The sequence below is a fragment of the Mus pahari genome, chromosome X (assembly GCF_900095145.1).
Source record: "Mus pahari chromosome X, PAHARI_EIJ_v1.1, whole genome shotgun sequence".
NCBI lineage: Eukaryota > Metazoa > Chordata > Mammalia > Rodentia > Muridae > Mus > Mus pahari.
In genome coordinates this window covers 74,839,952-74,865,565 of record NC_034613.1, presented here as the reverse complement: position 1 = coordinate 74,865,565, position 25,614 = coordinate 74,839,952, and the positions used below count along the sequence as shown (strand labels likewise).

Below are 25,614 nucleotides of genomic sequence, written 5' to 3'. Positions count from 1 at the left end.
GAGAGAGAGAGAGAGAGAGACAGAGACAGAGAGAGACAGAGAGAGACAGAGAGAGACAGAGACAGAGAGACAGAGAGACAGAGAGACAGAGAGAGACAGAGACAGAGAGAGAGACAGAGGGAGAGAGAGAGATTTAGTGATATATAAAATTTTCTTACTATTTTCAGTGAACCTCTCAAATTTATCTGAAATATGGGAGCAAACATGCATCATTTATCTTTCAATTAAAATTAATTCAAACTCAATTAAATTTTGATGGTTTCACATTGTTCATTCAGAGATGTTTCCATATTGTGATAGTCATTTAAGCTAAAACAAACAAAAAAAAGCATCATAATAGAAGTGGAAGGTACAGATGTATAACACTTTCAATTGCTGTCTTTAGTCAAGACTTAACTTTATGCCATATAAATAGTGGACATTAAGAAACTAATTGTAAACTATAATACTTTAATGTACAATTAGTGTAATTAGGACTATTACTGTAACAAATATAAACAAATGATACGTATACTTTGGTATGAAATAACTGAAAATTATCTTCTAGACATAATTACCCAGATGCACTGACCCACATAGATTATGAGTTTTTAAATTTTGACTTGCCAATAAATAAAATTACCTGTCTATGGTTTCAAAAATGTTAAAGCAATTTTGTCCATTACTTTTAATACTAGTCTGAAAATAGGGATTTTTGATTTTGCAAAAACAGAAATCTCTTAAGCCAATAATATTACAATAAAAAGATCATAATTTGGTATGTCTATTAATAATGAAAATTCATATTTATGGGATATGGGAAATGAAGAGCTCTCATTCACTACTAATGAGGATATAATCTAGTATAGCTCTTATCCAAAATTTTATAGATATTTTTCAAAATGTTCAAAATAAACTTCCATATGACAGAACTGCACCACTCTTGGGTAGACTCAAAGTTATATACTATATACTATATACTTGCTATATACTTCCACAGAGATATGTATCCATTCAGATTGCTGCATTTTCACAACAGTAAGGAAGAGTATCAAGCATAGATACCATCAACAGTTAAATGGAAAAGAAAATGTGTTATATGTACACAATAGACTTTTGTTCAACCATAAAGAAAAAAATAAGAAAGTAGATATGAAAAGTATTATAGTAAATGAAGTTACCCAGTCTGAAAAAAAAAAAAAAGAAATCACATTTTTACATATGCAGATTCTGTTTTATGTACATGTAAATAAGAGGTTTCAAGAGTTAGCATACTAAGGAAGTCAAGGTAAATGAATGCAGATGATATGAAAAAAGAGGCTACTGAGCATGCAAGGGCACAGAGAGAAGAGATGAGACAGAGATAAAGAGTACACAAAAGAAACAATAAAAGCAAACCATGTTTGGACAAACGCCATAATAAAAACTAATTCTTTGTGTGTTCAAAGACAATAAAAAAGACCTTGTATATAAATATTACCTGTTTAGTCAATGGATTATACAATGCACATAATATGTAGAGGTTTAGTGTTTATAAGTGCAATTATATATTGATAGAATATTCCAGCAGGAATGTTTAGCTTATAAAACTATTTCCCACTGTTTATTTAATAATGCATTTTAAATTTTTGCTATGGATACCAATATAGTCAATTTTACAATAATCTATTTGCTTTATTTATTTATTTATTTATTTATTTTTTAAATTCCAGATTTTATTCCCCTCCCTGTGCACACTCCGACTGTTTCACATCACATACCTTCTCCCTGCCCCACTGTCAACATGAGGATTTCCCAACCCCAGCAGACCTCCCCATTCTCTGGGGCCTCTAGTTCCTTGAGAGTTAGGTGCATCTTCTCTGACTAAACCTAGACCCTGCAGTTCTTTACTGTATATTTGTTGGGAACCTCATATCAGCTGGTGTATGCTGACTGGTTGGTGGTCCAGTATCTGGGAGATCTCAGGGGTCCATGTTAATTGAGACTGCTGGTCCTCCTACAGGGTTGTCATCCTCCTCAGCTTCTTCCAACTTGCCCTAATTCAACCACAGGGGTCAGCAGCATTTAAGTTTTGTGTTGAGTGTGATTAACAGGTATATGATGTTACAGAATCTAGCAAATCACTATATGTCTACTGCAGATGTAGCACCATTACATACTTAATGTGAACATAAAACTAATTTTAAGAGGATGTTCCTGAGTTGCAGATTTTGAAAAATAATATAATTTAGTATGAAAACCAAATCTTTAGTTCCAGTAAAACTAAATGTGTAAAATATTGTTGTGCTTCAGGCATTATTGTGTTTGCCTATAATCTCACCATGAGGAAGGTCAATCAGGACTTCAACTCTAATCTAAATTACATAGCAAGTTCAAGATGACCTTGGGCTACAGAAGACCTTTTTGTTGTTGTTGTTTTGATTTTTGGTTTGGTTTGGTTTTGCTGTTTATGGTTTTGTTTTGTTTTTAGAAATGAAGCCAACATTATTGCTTTATTGGTTTAAAATTATTTTACTTTTTACTTACCATGTGTACTACCCAATTTGATGTTGTCTGTGTAGGAATGTAGAACAAAAGCATGGAGACCAAGTATTGTCTTCAAAAGAGATACCTTGCTTATAAAAGAAGTCAAAGAAGATGACATTGGAAACTATACCTGTGAATTAAAATACGGAGGCTTTGTTGTGAGAAGAACGACTGAGTTAACTGTTACAGGTAATCACAGTCTTCAGTATTTCATTTGCAAGTAAAGAAACTTTCTTTTGAGAAGGTCTCAGGGCTGTGTACTGATGTTTTCAACCTCAGTAATGAAAGAAGCACTCAACTAAATGCTAAGTGGATTCCTATAGGTGAAGTTTATTCCTCCTTGTTTTAAAATCATCTTGTGCTGAAATACATTTGGAAGGTTAAATAGAATATATTTAGGGAATTATACAAATGTTAGCTTTTGAAAGTACTTGAAATAATGAGTTTACAATTTTTGAAGATTATGCTTGTACTTTGTAGTGGAGTCATTTTTAGAAACACTTTCTAGAGTGATGAAATAGAATACTTGAAATCTACCCCTGTATTTTTGTCATGCAACACACTAGACAAATTATTTTTCTACCGACTTATTATATAGATGACACATATGATATCATAGGTTTAGAATAACATAATTCTAAAATTGTTTTAAAATGTGAGTGCTTTTTTAAAAATCACAGATTTTTCATATTTTGTTATTGTAGAAAATAACCAAAATAGTCTGAGTACTTCTGATTAAAAACAGTGTACAATTCACCAATCTAAAAACCCTAACTCTATTATTGTAAGCTCTAGAATGTTATAAATTACTCATGTGCAAAATGATAATGATGAAATTACCTTACAAGGGATTTGCAAATATCATGTGAATTAAGGTAATATGTATACAATAGCTTTGCAATGAGACAATCTAAATGAACAACAATTTAGTTATGCAAAGAATTGTATCCATGATCATTTTTTTTTTTCATTTACAACATTGATCTCTTTTGTAAAAAGTTCCTCATGGAAGGGAGAAGAAAAACCGGAGCAAAATTAAAATGGGAAATTACCGATATTTGCACATTCTCATTGAAAAATATTTGATGATATTTTGGGGTCATATTTGTCAAACATTTACAGAACAGCATAATATTAACTAATTTAATTTCATGCCTTCACTAATGCTTGTAAAATAGCTTTCTATATGAAACCAATATATCTTTGATAGGTATATGTGTCACATAGGAATCCATTTCTTTTAAATCATGAAGTATGATACAATTTGACTCAAAACTATATTGTTTCACAAGACTCATTTGCTGAATAGCAATTATTCTGACAAGGGAAAAATTTATTACATAAGATGCTCTAGTAAAATCTTTGATAAGTATTAGTTACAGTAAACAACTGGTAATTGCAATTTATGATAGACTTGAGTAGTAAACACCCATTGAGTCTCTGGTGTGAATTATATACCTATCATAAGTATGTGTATGATTTGCAGTCATTTGGTTTGCAGTTTGGCTGTGTGTCATAGATCAGTGTACAGAAAAATTCAGAGGAGCACTTTATCACTTTTATTTCCATTCTTCTCAGCAGTCCAATGAAAAATATGCTAGTATACACAGTAAATACTGATTTTTTTCTGTTCAATTTTTATCTTACAAAGTATACTGAAATAGCTTTTCTAAACATTAGATATTTAGAAAAAGTAAAACTATGAATGAAAGTGATACATTCTGAATAAAATTCATATTCATTTCTTGTATTAACTCTTATAAAAGGAAAATTTATCCATATAATTTATAAGTACTATCCATATGATGTAGTTTGAAACTAAACACTGCATGTTGACTGATAAGACACTTACATACAAACATTTGGCAAACTAAGTGCAGAACTTTTTACTGTTAAATTGATTTATAATTTTCTATACTTTCTTGATTTATACAAAACTTCTCATTTTTCCATATTGAGGAAATAAAGAATAAGATCTGATATACAAGAGGAAGTTAGTGATTTATTAGTTATTGACACAAATTAAATATGTAAATAAATAGGTATCACTGTGATATTTCTATGCATGCCTGTATTATGTATTCATCATGAACAAACTTCCTTCTATGTGAATCTTTATCTGTTATCCTTTCTCATCTTCCAATAGTCTGTTTCTTCATGGGAAAGGACGTGTGCAGTTCTCTCTGTGATCTTTCTTAATGAGATGGTTTCCATTTCCATTTCCATTCATTTTCCTGCAAATGATGACATTTCATTCTTCTTTGTGGCTAATTAACACTCCATTACGTGTTTATCTCATCCATATATGTTTATATACTTACCTCTTGATATGTATTTATGCTTATGAAGCCTGCATGTGACAATGCTAGGTCCAGTGACTATGTTATAGTTGTTTAATTTGGTGTTCTTTTGTGACCCCTAACAGTGGGAGCAGGGGCTGTCTGACTCTTTTGCCTGCTTTAGGCACTCTTTTCCTCCCAATGTGTCACATATTCTAGCCTTAAATATAAGAGGAGGTACCCAGTCTTAATGCACTTGTTGTGCCAAGTTTGGTTGATATTCCTGGGAGGCCTGCTCCTTTCTGAAGTGAGATGGAGGAGCAATGAATCTGAGGGAGATAGGAGGTACAGGGTAGGGAGGAGTGGAGAGAGGAGAAACTGTTTTCAGATTATTGTGTGAGAGTAGAAAAGTTTTAAATGCCATTTTAAACTTGAATATATGCAGGTATTTTTTTTTTATAGGATGACTTTATTTCCTTTGGTCACTTACTCAGGAGTGGGAGATCTGGATATCATTATAATTTTGCTACAGTATTTGCTTTGTTCTGTGTCATTTTAGCAATCTTCATACTAATTGCTGCTTAGATATCCCCCTTTCCCCACATTCAAGCCAGAATTTCTCTCTCTCTCTCTCTCTCTCTCTCTCTCTCTCTCTCTCTCCTTTCCTTTCCCCCTCCAAGCCTATCTATATATTCTTCCTTTCTCTCTTTCAAATTTGAGGCCTCTTTTTTAAAATTGATTTTCTCTACCTCCTCCATTGGGGGTCTCTGTGTTCTATCCTATAGATGACTGTGGGCATCCACTTCTATATTTGCCAGGTATTGGCATAGCCTCAGAGAGATAGCTATATCAGTGTCCTTTTGGCAAGATCTTGCTGGCATATGCAATAGTGTCTGTTTTTGGTGGCTGATTATGGGATGGACCCCCGGGAGCGACAGCCTCTGGATGGTCCATCCTTTCGTCGTAGCTCCAAACTTTGTCTCTGCCACTTCTTTCATGGGTATTTTATTCCCTATTTTAGGGAGGAATGAAGTATTCACGTGTTGGTCTTCCTTCTTGATTTTCTTGCTTTTACAAAAGTAATATTTATTTATATGTTTTCATAAGTATACAAATACAACCTCCACAATCTGTAGAGTATGATTTGTACATATGTTTTGGGGGCTAATCATTTGGCACTTGATTACTATTTTAGTGATCTTCCTTGGAGGAAGACCATTTCTCTTACTCTCAGACTTCCTTAGCTGCCTGTAGCTTTTTTGTGTAGGGTTGTGGCCCACTCTGCTTTCCCCATTCTCATTAGCATATCTACTTCTGTTGTCCTTTTTAAGGTCACGTTTTGACAATCATGTTCATAAAACCTTATGGGTCTAGCTTCTGAAATTCCTATTCATTCCCCACAACCCTGTTCCTCTTGAACCATAAGCCAATATAAATTCTTTATTTCTTAAGTTGTTTTTTGGTCATAGTATTTAATCACAGAAACAGAACACTTTTTAATCCAATAGTTTTTCTGGGTATAATAATTTGATTAACAGCTGTGGTATTTCCAAACAATTGTTCCCTCTTTCTAATCTGGATTTTTTTTTTTGGTCAAATAATCATTTGTTGTACTAATGGGCCTGCTTTATAAGTGAATGACTTTTTCTTTTTCTTTTATTTCATATTTTTTAATATTTTAACTACAATATGTCATGAGGAGTTTCTTTTGTGCTCCTGTCTTTTTGGTATTTTATAGATCTCAGACATGTATAGGCAACTTTGGTAAATTTTTCTATATACCTGAAAAGGTTCTATACTCCTTTGCTATTTGGTCTTCTTTTTCCTCTATCTCCATAATTTGAAAGTTAAATCTCTTAAAAATATTCAAAACCCTTTATTTTATTCCATATTTTTAAAAAATTCTCATCAACTTTCAAAGAGTGATATTTTTTCTCTATTTTGTCATTCAGTTCTGCTTCTTTTCAAACATGATCCAGTCTATTGTTGGAGTGATCACTGAAGTTTTTATTTGGCTTATTTAATTTTTCGTCTTCACTATCATTTTAGTTCAGCTTTTCTTTGGCAATTCTACATCTTTGTTAAACTATTATGGGTAGATTTACACATTTCATTAAGTTCTTTGCTCTTGTTCTCATGCATACATTTATATCCTCTTTGAGTTGTTTATGCTATTATTCTTTGAATTCTTTATTTTCTAGAAGATATTCTAGGTGTTTCACATTGTGCTTCATTACCATTGGGCTACTAATTTGTGGAGCATATTGTCTAGTTTTGTTTTTGTTTTAATGTTAGATTCATTTCTCCATTGAGTCTTGTACATCTGAAGGAGTTCGTCAGGTATGTCTTCATTTTTATTCCAAACATCTCCTTCAATGTAGGTTTATACCCTACAGAAGAGAATTAAGTTCTAAGAAGGTTAAAATTGTGTGTGTGTGTGTGTGTGTGTGTGTGTGTGTGTGTGTACTTACATAACTGGTATTGAGGGCAGAATTTTCTATCCCTAGTTTTTTGAGGGTTTACTCTTTTCTATACAAAGAGACACTAAGAGTTGGCACACCCTCTGCTGGTCCTCTCCTCTGCTGCCTTTTCTTGTAGCAATCCAAGTCTAGTTGTCTAGTGTTGAAGAAGCTCTGATCAACTGGTAGCAGGGAGATAAAGATCTCAAGAGCTAGTTATGTAAAGAAGAGTCCTATGAACTCAGGAGGGGAAGCACCTACCTGGGAATCCGGGTAAGGGAAATCCCAGGAGAGCAGGAAGCAGTGGGCTTAGACTGAGGCATGGTAGTGAGATTCCAGAGGAACTATAGCATCTGCAAACACTTGGAGGCTTGATCTTGGAGATGCAGCCAGGATAAGTGAGGCAGAATGAAGTCTACATACAAGTCAGTGAAGCAGCAGAGATAAACTGCCAGGAATAGACAGCAGTGTAAGTACCTTACTTAGTCAAATGAGAAAGGAATGTCTTGGTGAAGGTGAGCAGGCCTATGGGATAAGAAGAAGCAAACCAAATTGATGGTGACACAGGATGGATGTCCAATAAATTTAGAGCTACCAAAAAAGTGAGCACTCTTTTTAGGAAGAATACAGGTAGATGTCTGTAATACATGCATTTGATGACTCCTTAGAGATTATAAGATTTGACTGTATCTTTATTTATAGACTTCAGTGTTATATTGGATAATTTCTGAACTGCAGTGGCAATCAAAAAAAGTGAGAATAGTGAAATGTATAATGATATAACTAGACAAATACCTATATTTAAATTCCTTCACACCAAACTATTTTATATTTAAAGTATAAATTTAGCACTAGCCCCTTTTCAAATTATTTCCAAAAGGGTGGATATGGAAAAATGTTATATGTGGAAAATGATCTACATTAAACTTGAAAATCCTGAAATAAATGACACTTCTTTGAATTTTCTTAAGCTTTTTATAGGCAGAATACTTTTTAATATTGCTGGTGTATGTACATCCATGCATGCATGCACATGTATACATGAGTACACTCACACAAGCACAGGCACGTGCATGCACACACACACACACACACACACACACACACACACACACACACACACACACACACACACACACACACACACACCTTCCTGAACTTACAATCAAGTTTATCAATTCTTAATGGGTTTTTAAAAATAAATCTATAAAATTTTCCAACCTGATTAAAAATGAAAGTAGAAACAAAAATGAAGTCAAAAAGTATGTGTTCAAACCATGTACTTGCTTTCTGTACAATTTGGGACAGGCTCAAATTTTAACATAGATAAAATTACCTTCATGCTGCTTCTCTTCATTTTTTCTTGGTATTCTACTACATTTTAAACAATGTTATAAAAGTTTTTTTTTGTGTTTTCCAGATTGGAGATTTTAATAAAGTTTTAATTTTTTTAAAAAATGAGAAAATTCAGATGTTACAGAATCAAGAAGAAAACCAGTTTTATATTCTATTAAGACACTAAAAATTCCAAAAATTTTATGATATGATAAAATTATTCATCTCCTATACACAGAATATGTTGCCTATAAAATGTACATGTAGACCACTTTAAAATCTTAGTTGGTAAATATTTTTGGATACTAAGAGCATACTAAGATCATTGAGAAGGTTGTTGTCTTTCCCCAAATATTATAATAATAGCACCAGTGGTCTGCTTTAAGGTGTTAAATACTTAAATATTTTGGAGACTCTCTCCTAGTTGTATTTGACTTAGGCAGAGTTAACAGTTTAAAATTATTGTAGTATACTATGTAGTTCACTTAGAACAATTTACACATCTTTCCTCTATTTATTGAAATGGAATAACAAAAACTTGATACTTTTATTTACCTTTGATACTATATTGGTTTTTACAATTATAAAACATGGTCAGAATGTGAATCAAGAGAATGAGGCCATATTGTACAGATTCAGTAGACATTTACTGAACAAAAGTAACTATTCTTCTCTCCAATTATCCAATATAATGTTTTCCCCCCAGTGGTAAGTATTCAATAAAGAACTGTTGAGCGTACCAATCAGGGAAAGGGTGAGAAGAGATGGGTCCTTTAAGTTGAATGTCAAGTATAACTGGGATTTTCTAGGAAAGAATAGTTATAGATGTAAACTGTATCAAAATAAACAAAGAGAAGACCTGCCAACAATAGCTTAAGTGCCACTGACTCTTAAGAGACAGTCAGAAAAGCTTAATATTGGACAACACTTTTCCCCATAGATTCAGTTTGCTACGGAACAAGAGGCACAGGTCTGGCTTTCTTCCTTGGCATTCAGACATCCTAGTTTCCTGTAACTCATAATCGATCTGTTACCCACATTTCAGTACAAATCTTTTCCTATTTGGAGACTAGTTTCTACAAATACCAAGTTGAATTTCCTATTATTTGTACTAAAATACTTACTCTCAAATTTGAAAGGGACCGCAATTATTCCATGCAGTTTCTCATAATTCTATGATTTCAAAACAAAATCAAGACCCTCAACAGCACATCCACACACCTTTTGGTCACTGTGCTTCCTTTAGTTCTTATTCCATGGTCAGATCTTTCTTGAAGCATAGCAAACAGTGCTGTACTGGGTTTCCAGCTGCACATTGGCTTCTCAGTGTCAGATTGACTTCTGCTGCACCATGATCTTCCAGTTAGTTTATTGTTTCTCAGACTGTAAGTTTTATATGTTTGATCAGAAGCCATTTCTAGATTTCCTTCTGTAATTTTGTTTTTTATAACTGCCTCATATCTTGAAGAGTTGTGCACACCTCACCCTTCCTTGCTTTCATTTAGTTTGGTGTCTTCCAATTTTGGAGTGTGAACTGCATTTTGATTCAATGATAAAAATCAATTTTCCATCCAAATTCTGTAAAACATTTTTGGTATCACAGATATCCTCAAATTTATTATAACCAAGTCTACTTGTACAACAGGAATACATGTCACATGGAAAATATACATCAAATATAGGACCATAATTTAAAAAGTCACATTGTAAATTATCAGACCTGGTATTGTCTTCCAGGTTCATGAGGATCTGAGAAGTGTTGGTGTTGGGAGGTGACAGGGCAAAAGTAGTGCAGAGTGACAAAAGCTACATTAGGGGTGGCTAGCATTGCTAACCGATTTAGCAAACTGGAGCTCCAGAGTTGGCCCACAAATCTGTATATGTCACTCTCTGTGTTTCTGTCTCTGTCTTTCTTGGTCTCTCTCTTCTCTGTTGTAGAATTTTTTATTGGAAAATGTTTACTTGTTTAGAGCATGACAGAATACATTTATTTTATTTGTTTGGTCTAAAGAAAAATAAGAAAGGAACATATAAAGTTCTTTCAGCAATGTTAATGTGGCAAGACTTCATTGTTTCAAATCAATTATTTGCATTTGTTTGATATTTTACCTGCATGTGTGTCTGTGGGCTCCTGGTGCCCAATCAGGCCAGCAAAGGCCATTGGATGTCCTGGAACCACAGTTACAGATGGTTATTGAGTCAGTGCTGGGAACCGTAATTGAGTCTTTTCTCTCCGCTATTAAACCATCTTTCTAGCATCACATAACTTCATTTTTACTCATATATCTAGCAAAAACATTTTTAATGATTTTATAATGGAAGATGAGTGACATCTATATATTATAAACCTTCCAATGAGTTAAAGACAAGTCATTTCTAGGTCTCAAAAAAAACCAATAAGAGAATGGATTAGGAAATTTTTTTTTCAAAAACAATTTTTTATTAGATAATTTCTTCATTTACATTTCAAATGCTATCCTGAAAGTCCCCTTTATCCTCCCCCCCCCCAACCCTGCTCCCCAACCCACCTACTGCTGCTTCCTGGCCCTGGCATTCCCCTGTAATGGGGCATATAATCTTCGCAAGACCAAGGGCCTCTCCTCCCAATGATTGTTGACTAGGCCATCCTCTGCTACATATGCAACTAGAGACACGAGCTCTGGGGGGTACTGGTTAGTTCATATTGTTGTTCCTCCTATAGAGTTGCAGACCCCTTTAGCTCCTTGTGTACTTTCTCTAGCTCCTTCATTGGGGGCCCTGTGTTCCATCCAATAGATGACTGTGAGCATCCATTTCTGTGTTTGTCGGGGACTGGCACAGCCTCACAAGAGATAGCTATATCAGGGTCCTGTCAGCAAAATCTTGCTGGCATATGCAATAGTGTCTGGGTTTGGTGGCTGTTTACGAAAATGTTTTATCTTGAAAACAAATTCTTAACTATGAGACTTAATCAGATTAGTCAGGAGCTAAGAAAGGAAAAACTAGAAAAACAAAACTAAAAGAATGAGGAAAGTGGTAAAAGAATTATCATTTCAGTAACATTTTTATACTTGGTACAACATTGTAACAGAGTTAATGTAGCAATATATTTAAATGACTTTCCAAACAACCATGAGTTAAATTTGTGCTTTCAAAAGGTACATCTTCCTCCTCTTTTTATGGATGAGAAAGCTGAGGAAAAAAAAAAAACGTTAAGTGGCTTTATCAAGGTCACAAAGCATCACAGTGACGAATGTAGGAATAAAATTTAATTCCATGAACTTCAATCTATGATTTACTCTTCTAGATAATTAATAGTAAGACATTGTAGTTTTCATATTAGCTCTGCTGTTCGCAATGAAAGATTTATAATTTAGGTTCAACTGAAACACATTGTACTGAGACCTTTAATTCTTCTGCCACTGATGTAATTAAATGGAATATTTCTGGGTCTAGCTCGAGGGTAAAGGATTTTTTTCCTTACTCTGTCTCTTTTTCTCAAAGCAGTATATTTTATCTTCCTAAAAGGAAAACTGTTTTTGTTGAATACTTCAATAAATCAACCATGTTTTATTGACTTGTAACCTCCCATGAACTGATGAAAATTATAGTTAGGGATATTCTTTAAAACATTCCTTAGCATGTTTGCTAACACGTCAGAATCAATTTTGAAAAGAAACATGTGGGTCGTTTTGGTAAAATAAAGTATATTGATAGCTGTCATTATTTTATATGTAAAAATTTATCATATTTGGATGTTCATGTTTCATTTATTGCATGCATCGTAACATATGCTTGCAGTGCCAATAGTCAAGGGCCCAAGATAGGAACATCTCAAATTCAATGCCAGCCTGGGTTAGTTAGAAGAACCATATTTAAATTTCTTCAAGATACATTTAAACTTTGTATTTAAAAGGTGCATAAACTTTTTGAAATACACTGTGAAATACAAATTGACTAATCTTGATTTGAAGTTTAATTCCTAGATCTAAAAACAACAGAAAAACAACAAGAACAGTAAAACCAAAAGCAAAAAAATAAATACATAAACCCACTTTTTGAAAAAAGTATATAATGGTCACCATAGAAATTGATTTACAGGCATTACCATCCATATTCTCCAGTGAGGAAAACTGTTAGTTATTTTGGACATGTATTTAGAATTTAAATAAATAAATTGTCATTACTCCTAGTGAGTGAATTCTGTTCTGTTACTTACTTGCTGTAACTTCTGATGTTCCTATGCTTATGGCAACAAACTCAGGTATAAGAGTAGAAGAGCTATCCAATAAATATTCACTGAGAAAAACACATATAAGATTTAAATATGCTCAAAACTACTACTTTCAATTGTGTTTTGAAATGTGGCTAGATTGAATTGTGATGTGTTACAGAGTGTAACTTAGATACTGAGATACAAAGAGTATCTCTTTAGGATTTTTAATTTTTAAGTAAATGTTCAAATCATGTTTGTTATGTTTGTTAAGTACAGTATATTACAAGGTGAACCAAAAAATAAGAGAGATCAAAAGTGTCTAAAATTTCAGATTTCTTTTTATTTTGGAATATCTGTTTGAATATAATGAACTATGGGATGTGCCTCAATTTTAATCACAACATTAATTTATGACCTTGAATACATATCTTATGTACATGATCTAAACAAATTTTAATTTTTCTAGTATTTTTCTTGATTTTGTTTTTCCATTTATTTTTGTTTTGTTCTGTGTTTCCTTTTATTAGCCACGGATAATAAACTTTTCCCATACAACGTAATCTGAATACATTTTCTTCTATCTCTACATCTCCCAGTTCCTCTCTACCTAGTCTGTCATCCAGATCCACTTACTTTCTGCCTCTTATTAGAACTGAACAGGCTTCTAATAGATAACAACAAAATAAAACAAAAGATAAGATAAAACAAAGCCATCATATCAAAGTTGGACAATATAACCCAGCAGGAGAAAGAGTCCTAAGAGCAGGTACAAGAGTCAAAGACTGGGCGGGACAGTGGTGGCACATGCCTTTAATCCCAGAACTTGGGAGGCAGAGGCAGGTGGAATTCTGAGTTTGAGGACAGACAGACTTCCAGGACAGCCAGGGCTATACAGAGAGAGAGAAAATAAACTGTTTTGAAAAACCACCCCCCACCCCCCAGAGAGAGAGAGAGAGAGAGAGAGAGAGAGAGAGAGAGAGAGAGAGAGAGAGAATAAAATCTATTATTTATGGGCTGCAGAGATGGCTCAGTGTTTAAGAGTACTGACAGCTCTCCCAAATGTCCTGAGTTCAATTCCCAGCTACTACATGGTGGTCCACAACCATCTGTAATGAAACCTGATGCCATCTTCTGGGGTGTCTGAAGACAGCTACAGTATACTTACAAATAATAATAAATAAATATTTTTAAAAGAGTGAGAAACCTACATGTTTCCATAGTCAGGATTTCCACAAAATACTAAGCTAATAGCTATAATATATATGGGGTAAGCCTGGGAATGACCCATGCAGGCCCTGTGCTTGATGCTTCAGTCTCTGTAATCTCATATGTACCTTGTATTCCAGGTGTCCTCTGTCCAATTTGGGAATAACTAATGCACAAGGAGTACAAATTTATGAATACAGCCTTTTATATGTCATTTGTTAATGCATACAAGTGTGTGTGTGAAGTATTTTCCATATATCTTTATTTTATGTAGCTAAGTAAAAAGTGAAGTACAGTGCGTATAAACAGTATAAATGATGAATGTATGCATTTCTACTTTTCATGTGATTAAAATATGTATATCTATGCATATTTATATACAAATATGCATATATGTGTAAATATACACATGCATATATACCTGAACTTATATTGTTTACATTTTTAAGGTTTATTTTTGGTATTTTTATTTAAGTAATTTTTCTTTTTTTAGTAAGAAATATATAAGAACTGTGTTTATTTCACTTAGACTCTCCTTTTTTATAACCCCATTCCCTCTCAAATTCATGAACCTTTACTCTGCCACCTTCTGAGTCCATTTAGTGTTTCTCACTTGGATAAGTGTTTAAGGCTGACCATTTGTATTTGGAGAAGACTGAGTCTTTGGCCCTCAAAACCATCAATTTCCTATAGCTCTTCATCTTTCAGTGGGAATCTATATTTTAATTGATTTGACAACATCACTTCTTTACTTCCAGTAGTACGTTGTAAAATTCAATATGCTATGATTCTATTCTATATCCTATAAATCAATGATCTATTTACATGAGATTATATTTAAGCCAAATCAGAAATAAGAAATAGAAAAGATGTTACAGTGCTTTTGAGATACAGTAATGGGGAGTTATTGTTTAATGGGCAGAAGCATCTCAATTTAGGATGAATTTTTAAAAAAAATCTAGAAATGGATGTACTCATACTTATTGTAAATATACTTCATACCAATAAATTTTATGCTTAAAATGGGTAGAAATTATGTGTGTTAGGTCTCATACTTTTCACTATACAACAATTTGAAAATGTGTATTCTTCACAATGTAATTTTCATTTCAAAGATGTTTTATATGACTCTGTTTTCCACCACTTCATGTTGGCTCGGCAATTTGACATGCAATGATTTTTCTAGAACACTTTGAAGTTCCCACTTTTATGTCAGCACTTTCTATTAAGTGCTTTTAGTTTTCACATCAGCAAAACTAGCTTTGAGCGCAACATTGCATCTATTTCAATTCAGAAACTGGTGTGGAAGGTTTCACAGGACAAGTTAAAGGAAACCTCCAATCAATGTGTTGAATTTTCTCAGTCTCATTAAATCAGAAATTGAAAATACACTCTGGGACAATTCATTTCTGTTGAGGATAGGTTATTATGCATCTAAAAGTAAAGCTTTAAAGATGAAAAAGAAACATAATAGAATGCCAAATCTCAAAAGATTAGAAGACTGCAACATATTTATGACACTTAAATCTGAATATTGTCAATAAAAGCATTAACTTCAGGGTTCCAACATAATTAGTAGTTTATTCTGTGCTGAACCTATAAAACTTAACAGCATAAAATGTCAATATGTGTTAATGAGTCAAATACATTTCATAATAATTTGCTAAATTAATTTTAATATGATACATCTATATACATACCACAATTTATTTTCTTAGAGAATTATAAATCCAATTAAATTCACACCTATTACTAATTTTATTATTACCACTGAGTAGGCTAAGCAGAGTTAAATCCCTGAGACCCACTCTATAATATGCCCTACATATTTGTCTCATTATTTTTTTAAATAGCATTTTTGAAATTATAATTACTTCATTTTCCTCCTCCTTTTCTTCCCTCCAACCTCTCCCTCCTCCTCTTCTCTGTCTCTCAAGTTCATGTTCTCTTATTTTTTAATTATTGTTGCATAAATATACAAATTCAATTTGTTCAGTCCATATAATGTTATTTGTATGGATGACTTTAGGAATGACCAGTTAATATTAGATAACCAATTGTGCTTTTCAACACACACACACACACACACACACACACACACACACACACACACACACACACGGATAGAGAAGACTATTTCTCCCATCCACTATCATTGTTTAGGTACCTGTAGCTCTTGGTTTAGGATTGTGTCATTCTAGGCTTTAACCCTTCTGCACTAGCAATGTCTATTGGTGTCTTCCTTGTTTCAGTCTTCTTTAGGTAACCATATTGATGAGTGTACCTTTTTTACAAATTCTAGGAGACACAATCTCACAACAAACTCCCTGTATCTTCAGCAATGTCCCTGGGTCTTAGGTTCAGGAGTCAGGTTACAGATGTATCAGTTGAGAGTAGGCTACACAATTATGTCTTTTAAATAGTTGTGGTTTTCTGTAATATTCTCCATCTTGTGAGAAAAAAACACTTCTTGATGAGGCAAAAGAGCTACATTTATCTGTGCCTGTAAGGATAAATATTTAGAATGTAGTTAAGGATTATGATGGAGATTTCCAAAATATTATACACTTTTCCTGATACCCTTGTTGCCTTCCACAGGTAGAAGTAAGTCTCTATTGCTGAGAACATCATGCCCTTCAAAAATAGGTTGCAGAGAACCTAATTTAGACATAATCTGAAAGTCTGAGAACTAGTTTTCATGATATGATAAGGTACCATGCAAGTTTCACTAGGAAAGAAGCAAATAATAGTCCTGTTTAGCAAAGATGCCTGTGAACTATAATAAAACAAATTAACATGGGTAATATCTTAAGTTGTAGTAGTGGTATGCATGTTCTGGTGATAAAACAAACAAACAAACAAAAACCAGCTCTATGTTTGGAGTTAATTTCTTTCAACAAGTAAGAAATTATTTCTACTACTAGAAACATAGCCAATAGTCCAGGGTTAGTGGATATGGAAAGAAAACCTATAGCTGCTACCATATTAAACCAAAACTTATTTAAGTGTGATAAAAATAATATAAAAACTTCCAGATATTTGTGTCTTGGAATAAATAAGACTAAGATAATTTGTTTGTGCAAGAGTACTGTCTTGAAACTGATGACATTATAGCATCTCAAATTTAGTTTGAGTAGATTCATATTGTGCTTCAAAATGAACAATTCACAAAATCAGCAACTGAATCATTGCACAAACATTATGATAATTAAATCCCTGTATTATGGAGTTAGCAACAAACTGATATCTCACATCTTCATTGAATAATCATTCGTGGATAACAATAAACAGGACTCAGTTTGAGGGCAGATTTTTAATGCTGTCTTCTTTGGAAGTTTTTAACATATGACATAATCCTATGTGAGATAATTTAGGGATCCAGTGATTTTTTTTCAGTTATATAAAAAAATTGCTAAGCTCTTATATGTTGTATAATTTGAGAAGCTCTTAATGACTATGAACATCTAGATATTGATTTTTGCTATGAGAAGTTCATAGCAAAGTAAGTGTTTAAATAATAAAGTTTGTTCTAAAATTTTAAGACTTTAAAAGCTTTATAATTTTGTGTTATATGGGAAAGACTGAAAATATATTCCAGGGTTTTTACTTGTCTCTTCCATGGTATCAAATGTGTTGCTGTTGAAAAAAAAGAAACAAACAAGTGCTAATGCTTAATTTTCAACTAATATGAATATTTTATAATATATTTTAGATGAATTTGTTAAGTTGACTGAAAATAGACATTTTGCTCTTCATGTAAAAATATATGACTTTTGCATCATAAGAGTATTTTATATTTTCATTTCTCAAAATGCTTGACCAAGGCTTTTAGTCATTATATTAGCATCTGTTGTTCCATCTGGCAAACCTAAAAAAGCCAATGTATTCTAAATGGATAGTTCAACATGAATATGCAAATTAATGATATTTCATGACTTCTGTACAAAATGTAAAGAAGTTGCTTCTTCTATGCCTTAAGTAGAAGACCTTAATTTTATATACATACATATATATTTTTTCTTCATCATCTGTTGGGTTGAGCATTGGGTTCCATTTCAGCAAATCCGACAGAACTTTCTGTAATATAAATGGCACCAAAGATTCTTTAGGAATGTCACATGCCTTGTCTGAAATAACCTAGTGCAATATATTTTCCATGAAAAGAAAACACACACACACTCCTACAAGATACTGTCTAAAAATACAGAAGTACTATATGTAGCCATAGATATGTTCTAGTGTCAACAATAGACATTCTAGAACCTTTAATGTGTACCTAGTGTTAGTGATGCTATGATTACATATTATTATTATTTGCTTCTTAATCAATCATTGAAGAGTACTATAAGCACAAATACCATTTCTATTATCTGCCTTCAAATCTCATCATGTATAATGTGTACATATATATTTTTGTCCTAAGAACATCAGTTATGATTACAAAGAACAATATAAACCTTTATTTTAAATGTTTTATAAAATTAAACATGCAATAGAAACATGGAAACTTGTGTCTTTTGATAAAAATAAAACTATCTGAGTAATTATTTATGAAAAAGTATGGCAGTTAGATATCTGCAATATGTAGTATATAGTTTGATGAATACCTTCTCAAAGTATTACCTGAAAAGAGAGTATCTGTAACTTGATTTTATTTTATACTGTAAACAAAGTTTGTAATGGTATAATTTTTTATAGTATTAAAGTCACTAATAAGTGTTAACATCAAACATAAGCAGGCATAAAGTATAAAAGATGTGAAATATATCTATTAATGTTAAAATTATTTCCTATAATGTAGCAACTAGGTAGAGAGTTATTTATTCTTCAGTGGTGGATTATGACATTGCTAAAATTCTATTAAAACAATAGGCTGAAGACAAATATAATGTAATATTTCAGATAATGTTTTCCTTTTGGGTGCATAATCCGATCATTTTATGTTAATATATTTTCTCTTTTAATTAAATAAACCAATTGTGTTGACTTGTCTTTTCATATGTTGTTTTCCTTTGGGCATGATCATTTGATCAATATTTGTAAGAAATAGAATTATCGTGACAGCAACCATTTTTGCATACATAAACAACTTATAATATCTAATTGTTTAAACGAGTGCTTTTTAATCTTACTCTTGTTCGTTTTAATGGAATTAATAAACAATAGCTGATTTGGGGAGCTGATGTCATTCAAATTATACATTTTAAATAGTGAATTGAATATTTACTTCAGGTAGATTGAGAAGCCTTTTGGCAGACAAAAGCAGAAATAATGACAAGACAGCTATGAAAAAAAGAAACTTGTTTCACAGTAATACTTGTAGCAGTTAGAGTCAGTTATTAATCAAGATGAAGCTCTAAAGTAAAGATGCCAAATAGATTTTCTATTGGAGTTGGAGATAGTTTCTGTAGATGTGTTTCTGTATTTTGCATAATAATTCTTATTGTGTGATTGAGAGAAAATATAGTCCAGTTTCTGTATTATGAATGTTATTCAGAAGTAGTTACTCTTTTTTTTTTTTTAGGCAGTTGTGTTTATTGCAACGTTAATTATTTTTTAATTCTTTTTATTACTAATTTCTTTATTTACATTTCAAATGCTATCCTGAAAGTTCCCCATACCCCCCCCATCCCTGCTCCCCTACCCACCCACTCCCACTACTTGGCCCAGGCCTTCCCTTGTGCTGGGTCATATAAAGTTTGCAAGACCAAGGGGTCTCTATTCCCAGGCCATCTTCTGCTACATATGCAGCTAGAGACACAAGCTCAGGGGGTACTGGTTATTTCATATTGTTGTTCCACCTACAGGGTAGCAGCCCCCTTCAGCTCCTTGGGTACTTTCTCTAGCTCCTCCACTGGGGACCCTGTGTTCCATCCAATAGCTGACTGTGAGCATCCACTTCGGTGTTTTCCAGGTTCTGGGATAGCCTGGGACCCTGATATAGCAGTTACTCTTTTAAAAGTGTTTCCTAATTGCCTACTTACTTCTAAGTAGAATCACATGACTAACTACCATCAATGAATATGAGGCAAAAGATGAATTCTGAGCCAAAGCAGGGAAGAATCATTTATGTTCACCCCTCTCCATCCTCGTCTAGTTTTTCAATCCAGAGCACAGAAGACCCTAACTAGTGGAAGGACTAACATCTCAACAACAGAAAGCAGGTCACTGACTTGGAAGATTCTCACTGTGTGGCCTCCTTTGTAAAGAATAACCTTATGATTTATCAAACTGTTGAGATTGTTGGGCTTACCTCTAGCAGATAGCCTTATTCTAACAACAATAAGTAAGCCTTATCAATGCAGAGGCATAGGACAGTATTGTCTTGTTACAAAAGACCTAATTATTCATCTGTTTTGCTGCCATCTTCCAATCCAGGTACTCTTCTTGTAGTGTCTCCTACACATACATTAAATATCTCCCTCCATGTTCAGACTCTACCTGGCTTTCAAGACCTAGATTAATATGTAGCCAATTCTCCACATAAATCAGTTCTGTTTTACACTCTCTGCCACCTTGGCTCTTTCAACACTTTCCATTCTTCAAAGTTGGCCTTTAAATTACTCAAGACAAGAACTGACTTGTTTAGTTTGGTGTTATTAATAAGTATATTTTGCATTATTTAACATATAATGGAAAGATGAATAATAATCACTATTTGAAATACTGGATGTACAAAAGTTGAATTGGGTATGTTTTAAGACTATATTCCACTGTAAATACCATAACCAAATATATTTAATCTTAATTATATCCTACATAAATAATCACTTGATGGTCCTTTGTTTATTCATAAAATAATTTAAAAATGTAACTTCTATATTTGAAAGTATTTGTATATTCATTATTAGAAATTTAATATTATTAACACTAATTACAACAGTTTTTTACAATCATTTTCATGATATGATTTGATATGATTTTCATTTAGTTTAGCACAAGCTATCTTCCTTTTATAAGGCAATTGATGTATTTTTATATATTCACATTTGTGAAAGTTTATTCAGCAGACACAGAAAAATATTTTAAGTTTTAAAGTCTCAAAAGTAACTTCAATTTGGGAAAACAACTATTGGAAGACTAATACTAACAGAATACTCATAAGATAACTAAGAGCCATTAGGGAAAATGCATATGTATCAAAGTTCAAAGGGGAAGGAAAGGCCATTAATGAGAATAATTACCAGTCTTTTTGAAAAAGGGCTGGTATGTGTTGATCTGACATTGGCATCATGCTGTCCTTTCTTGTTCTGTGGTATTATTTGCAATAAAATGATACTAAAAGAATTCAAATGCATTTGAATAAATAACACTAAATAGAAAAGAAACCATGCTGGAGACTCTTCTTGTCTCTGGTACTTTGTAAGTAAAATTATACCTTCTTGAAAAAATATCGGATATGAACTTTCTTGCACAGATTAAGCATCCTAATCTGAAAACATGGACACACACTTACAAAGTTTTACACTATTCTTCTTTAATGAGTTCTAAATGGCAGAAATCCTTCAGTGCTGATATTATAGTAAATTATTCTTGAAAAATCAAACTTCCTAACTGTTGGTAAGTCTTCATTTACACGTTCAATAAATGTCTTGGCAATCTAGTGGATTTATTTTTCCTTTCAACATAGTGCCATGGACAAGGTAAATTTTCAGCATCCCATTCATTTATAGAAAACTGTGATGAGAGTTAGTTAGACACATATAGCAGACTATGAATGCTGGTCTCCCCTTTGGGTGAATAAAATGACAGGAAAATTGGAACAACAGGTAATCTCTACATCTGTTCTGGTGTCAAGGGACTGATACAAGATATATTTGTTAGAGTCAGTTTTTATTGGTATGACTCAAACCATGGTTAAAAATTATTGTTAAAAACTTTCCATTAGGGCTGGAGAGATGGTTCAGTGGTTAAAAGCACTGACTACTCTTCCAGAGGTCCTGAATTCAATTCCCAGCAACCACATGGTGACTTACATCCATTTGTAATAGGATCTTCTAGTGTGTCTTAAGAGAGCAACACTGTACTTATACGGATAAAGTAAACAAATCTTTGAAAGAAAAATTTTCCATGAGAAATAAAATAATTTGATTAATATTCCCTGCTTAGTTTGAGCCATGAAAACGATTTGAGTTTGCTATCCTTTAGTGAGTGAACATTATTTTAATGCAGATAAAATGAAAAAAAAAAAGGTTTGATACCTGTATTTCTTGCATGATAACTAGTGTGTACATCACAATAAGCATGTAGAACATAGCATACAGTTTAAACTGGATAATGCATGGCCTATCTTATAATACCCTATATTGGCAGCATTTTAACAGAGAGATTTTGATAAATGCTGTATCTGTGCACCACCAAGCTCTTATTTTTATTCCGTGTTATCTCTGTGAGATCTCCTAGGGAAAATGTCTCCTAGCCCCCAAAATATGAATTATATCAAAAATAAAATATAAAATGAGAATGTAAGAGACGTATGAGAAATGATTATAAAAGATCCTGGGAGTTATGTGTTGGACATTAGAAAGTTTCCCACAGGAATAGATTTTAATTTGCTTTACAAGGAGAGGTAGAATTTGTACTAAGGGGTTCAAATTGTGTGTGTGTGTGTGTCTGCGTCTGTGTGTGTGTGTGTCTGCGTCTGTGTGTGTATGTGTGTGTGTGTGTCTGTGTGTGTGTCTGTGTGTGTGTCTGTGTTTGGAGGAGTAAAGATTTTATAAAGACAGTCTACTTGAGTAGATTATTTTATACAAGAGGAGGCCATTGGGGTGAGTGACTATAAGATATACAAGTGTCAGATATATAAGACTCAGGTAACAGATTCTTGTTTCATAGAGAGAGAAAACTAAGCTAAAAAGATTCAGGACTGGGATCATGAGAAGAGAAACAGAATTAATTATATTCCTAGAGAGTACCAACGCTGGTTAGCCTACAATTTGGACAGGCCACTCAGAAACATCTTTGAGGAGGAGAATCTCTTTATCTAATCTGGTAGCAATTTTTTCATCCTGGAGGGAGTTAGCCTGAACTTCACACATGCTGAACAAGCAGTCTGTTACCAAACAATGTTTGTAGCCTGTCTTTTATGTTTTACAAATTTATTTATTTTAGGCTCTATTTTGACATTGTATTCCTCTGTATAGCTATAACTGTTCCAAAACTCACTATCTATACCAGAATAACATCAAAATGACAGAGATCTGTCTAATTTTGTCACTGGGGTGCTGGAATTAACCTTGTATACCACCATACCTGTGATTGTGAGTCAGTCTCACTAAGTTGTCCTGACTAGAATTGACCTCACTCTGTAGACTGGACAAGTCATACACTTGGGATCTTTCTTCTTACGTCTCTATTACAGACTTATAGCAACAGACTTGAAGAATAGAATCTTTAGGTATTCTCAAACATTGTTGAAGTCATAAAAGAAGTCAGAAGAGCTTCTGTGATTTTGAGTTGATCAATATGGATAACAGTTGAATTTATTTTAGAAGCAAAAACTTGGAAATTTGAAAGACTTTTCAATTGATATAGGTAAATTCAAGCACATGTATCTGAGTAAGTTAGATGAACCACCCTGGTTCTATATACAAAACACAAAAGGGAGCCATTTCCTTGCTTTCACCATGCTTGAGGATTACAGGGTTTAGAAAAAAATCGACTTTTTCTGAGGTGTAGGATAATGTCTATGATGATTGTTAATGAATGAGATGCCCATATGACCATGACTTATATGCTCATAGCTTGAATTTGCATATTGCAAAGGAGTATACTAATAAATAACAATAGTATCCTGTTTATTTTTATTTTTGAATGCCAAGTACATATATAAGTGTGTTATATTATCAGCCCATTTTAAATTTTTCGTCATTCAATAATGCCAGATAACCCCATTACTTCCATTTTAAAGACAAGAATCTCAGAGATTAAGGTACTTGACCAAACTGATAGTGAAGAATAAAATTGGAGCTTCAAATCATGAAGCCCATGATTCCTAGCAGCTGGTTTGGCTTCTTTTCATAATCTCAGACCATTTTCTTGTTTTCTAAAAGGCAGATGTAACAAAACTGATTTAATAAAGGAGAGTAATCATGCAACATTTTCTACCTCCAAAATCAATGGAGTCCAACAAGTACTCTTTAGAGAAGTGATAAGGCAAAGAAAAATATAGAAAACCTGGATATCGATGCTTATGTGTAGCATGCATGCATGCACGCACACACACACACACACACACACACACACACACAAACTATATGTAGAGAGAATATAGGATGGCATAAGAATGTAGCCGACAAGCAGAAAGATTCTTGAGGGAGAAAATGAAAATGAAAACCAAAATAATAATAATAATAATAATAATAATAATAATAATAATAATAATAATAACAACAACAATCATAGGCAGTAATGACAGAAAGCCCACTGTTTTTGTTTTTTTTCCTATGAAAGAGGATGAAGTAAAGATGAGGGCAATCTTAATGGCCCTTTGATATCTTGGTAACTGCCATTTCTCCATTTCTTAGGTTTTTTTTTCTGTTTTTTCATTTCTTAGTTTTATTTAGCAGCAAGCGAGACTATGTTCAGTCTTCTAGGTAGAGGTGGAAAGTATATGGCAAATGAGCTCATTTTAAATATCTGAGCTACCTTGATGATATCTCCACTAGTACAGTTTATTCCTCAAATGTAGAAAAAGGCTACTTTTTAATCCAGATGATATATAATTCCCTTCCTCCTTTCCACATTTATATTTGCTTGTACACATCCTGCCTTGAGATACATATTTCTACTAAATATCTTACCATACTATGCAATTACAATTCTAATGAACCCAGAAATATACACTATATGGTTGGAAGATACATTATAGCATTTTTGATTATTTGACATGTCAAAAATAAGAGAGCCACATATAATTCCAAACCCTAGTTTATACAGAAATGCAGATTGCTCTAACTACTGAGCAGTGAACATTTACTGAGCCATTCTATGCCTCTATGTGAATAGTGGGAATGTTCTCAGTCTGTCATATTCCACATCACCTATTAGGAGGGTATATACTTCCTATTATTTTAACATGCAAATTAAAATTCTGATGCACTAGTCACTTTACCTCAGTACTTTTATGTGACTGGAGCCAAGTTTTGAACTCAGATCACTCTGATCCATCCAACTCATTGTTAATTACTCATGTTTTTCAAGACTACAAGATAGCATTTCTGCTATTAAATAGGATAAAGTTAAAAACATTACTTAAACATTCTTACTTCATGTAAAATGTGAATTTGACCATCAAACTTCCCCTCATGAAAAATTTGAAGATTAAAAATTAATATGCATAAACTATTTAAAAGCATATATAGCTAATATTTAATATTTATTAAACATGATAGTTGATGGTTTTGAAGAAAATAACATCATATTCTTTTTATCAAGAAAATAAACAAAGACAAAATGTTATGATTTTATATAGTAACTGTCTTAGTCAGGGTTTCTTTTCCTGCACAAACGTCATGACAAAGAAGCAAGATGGGGAGGAAAGGGTTTATCTGGCTTACATTTCCATACTGCTTTTGATCACCAAAGGATGCAGGACTGGAACTCAAGCAGGTCAGAAAGCAGGAGCTGATGCAGA

General features: G+C 33.0%; 1 protein-coding gene across 3 annotated transcripts in view; it reads left to right on the top strand.

The window, feature by feature from the left end:
- The window catches only part of Il1rapl1 (interleukin 1 receptor accessory protein like 1), a 1,306,889-nt gene that overhangs the window by 770,693 nt on the left and 510,582 nt on the right, over window positions 1-25,614 (top strand). For all 3 annotated transcript variants that reach the window (XM_021187610.2, XM_029534406.1, XM_029534407.1), the window contains one exon: window positions 2,541-2,694. In XM_021187610.2, coding sequence (XP_021043269.1) covers window positions 2,541-2,694 — 154 coding nt within the window. The remainder of the gene's footprint in view (window positions 1-2,540; window positions 2,695-25,614) is intronic.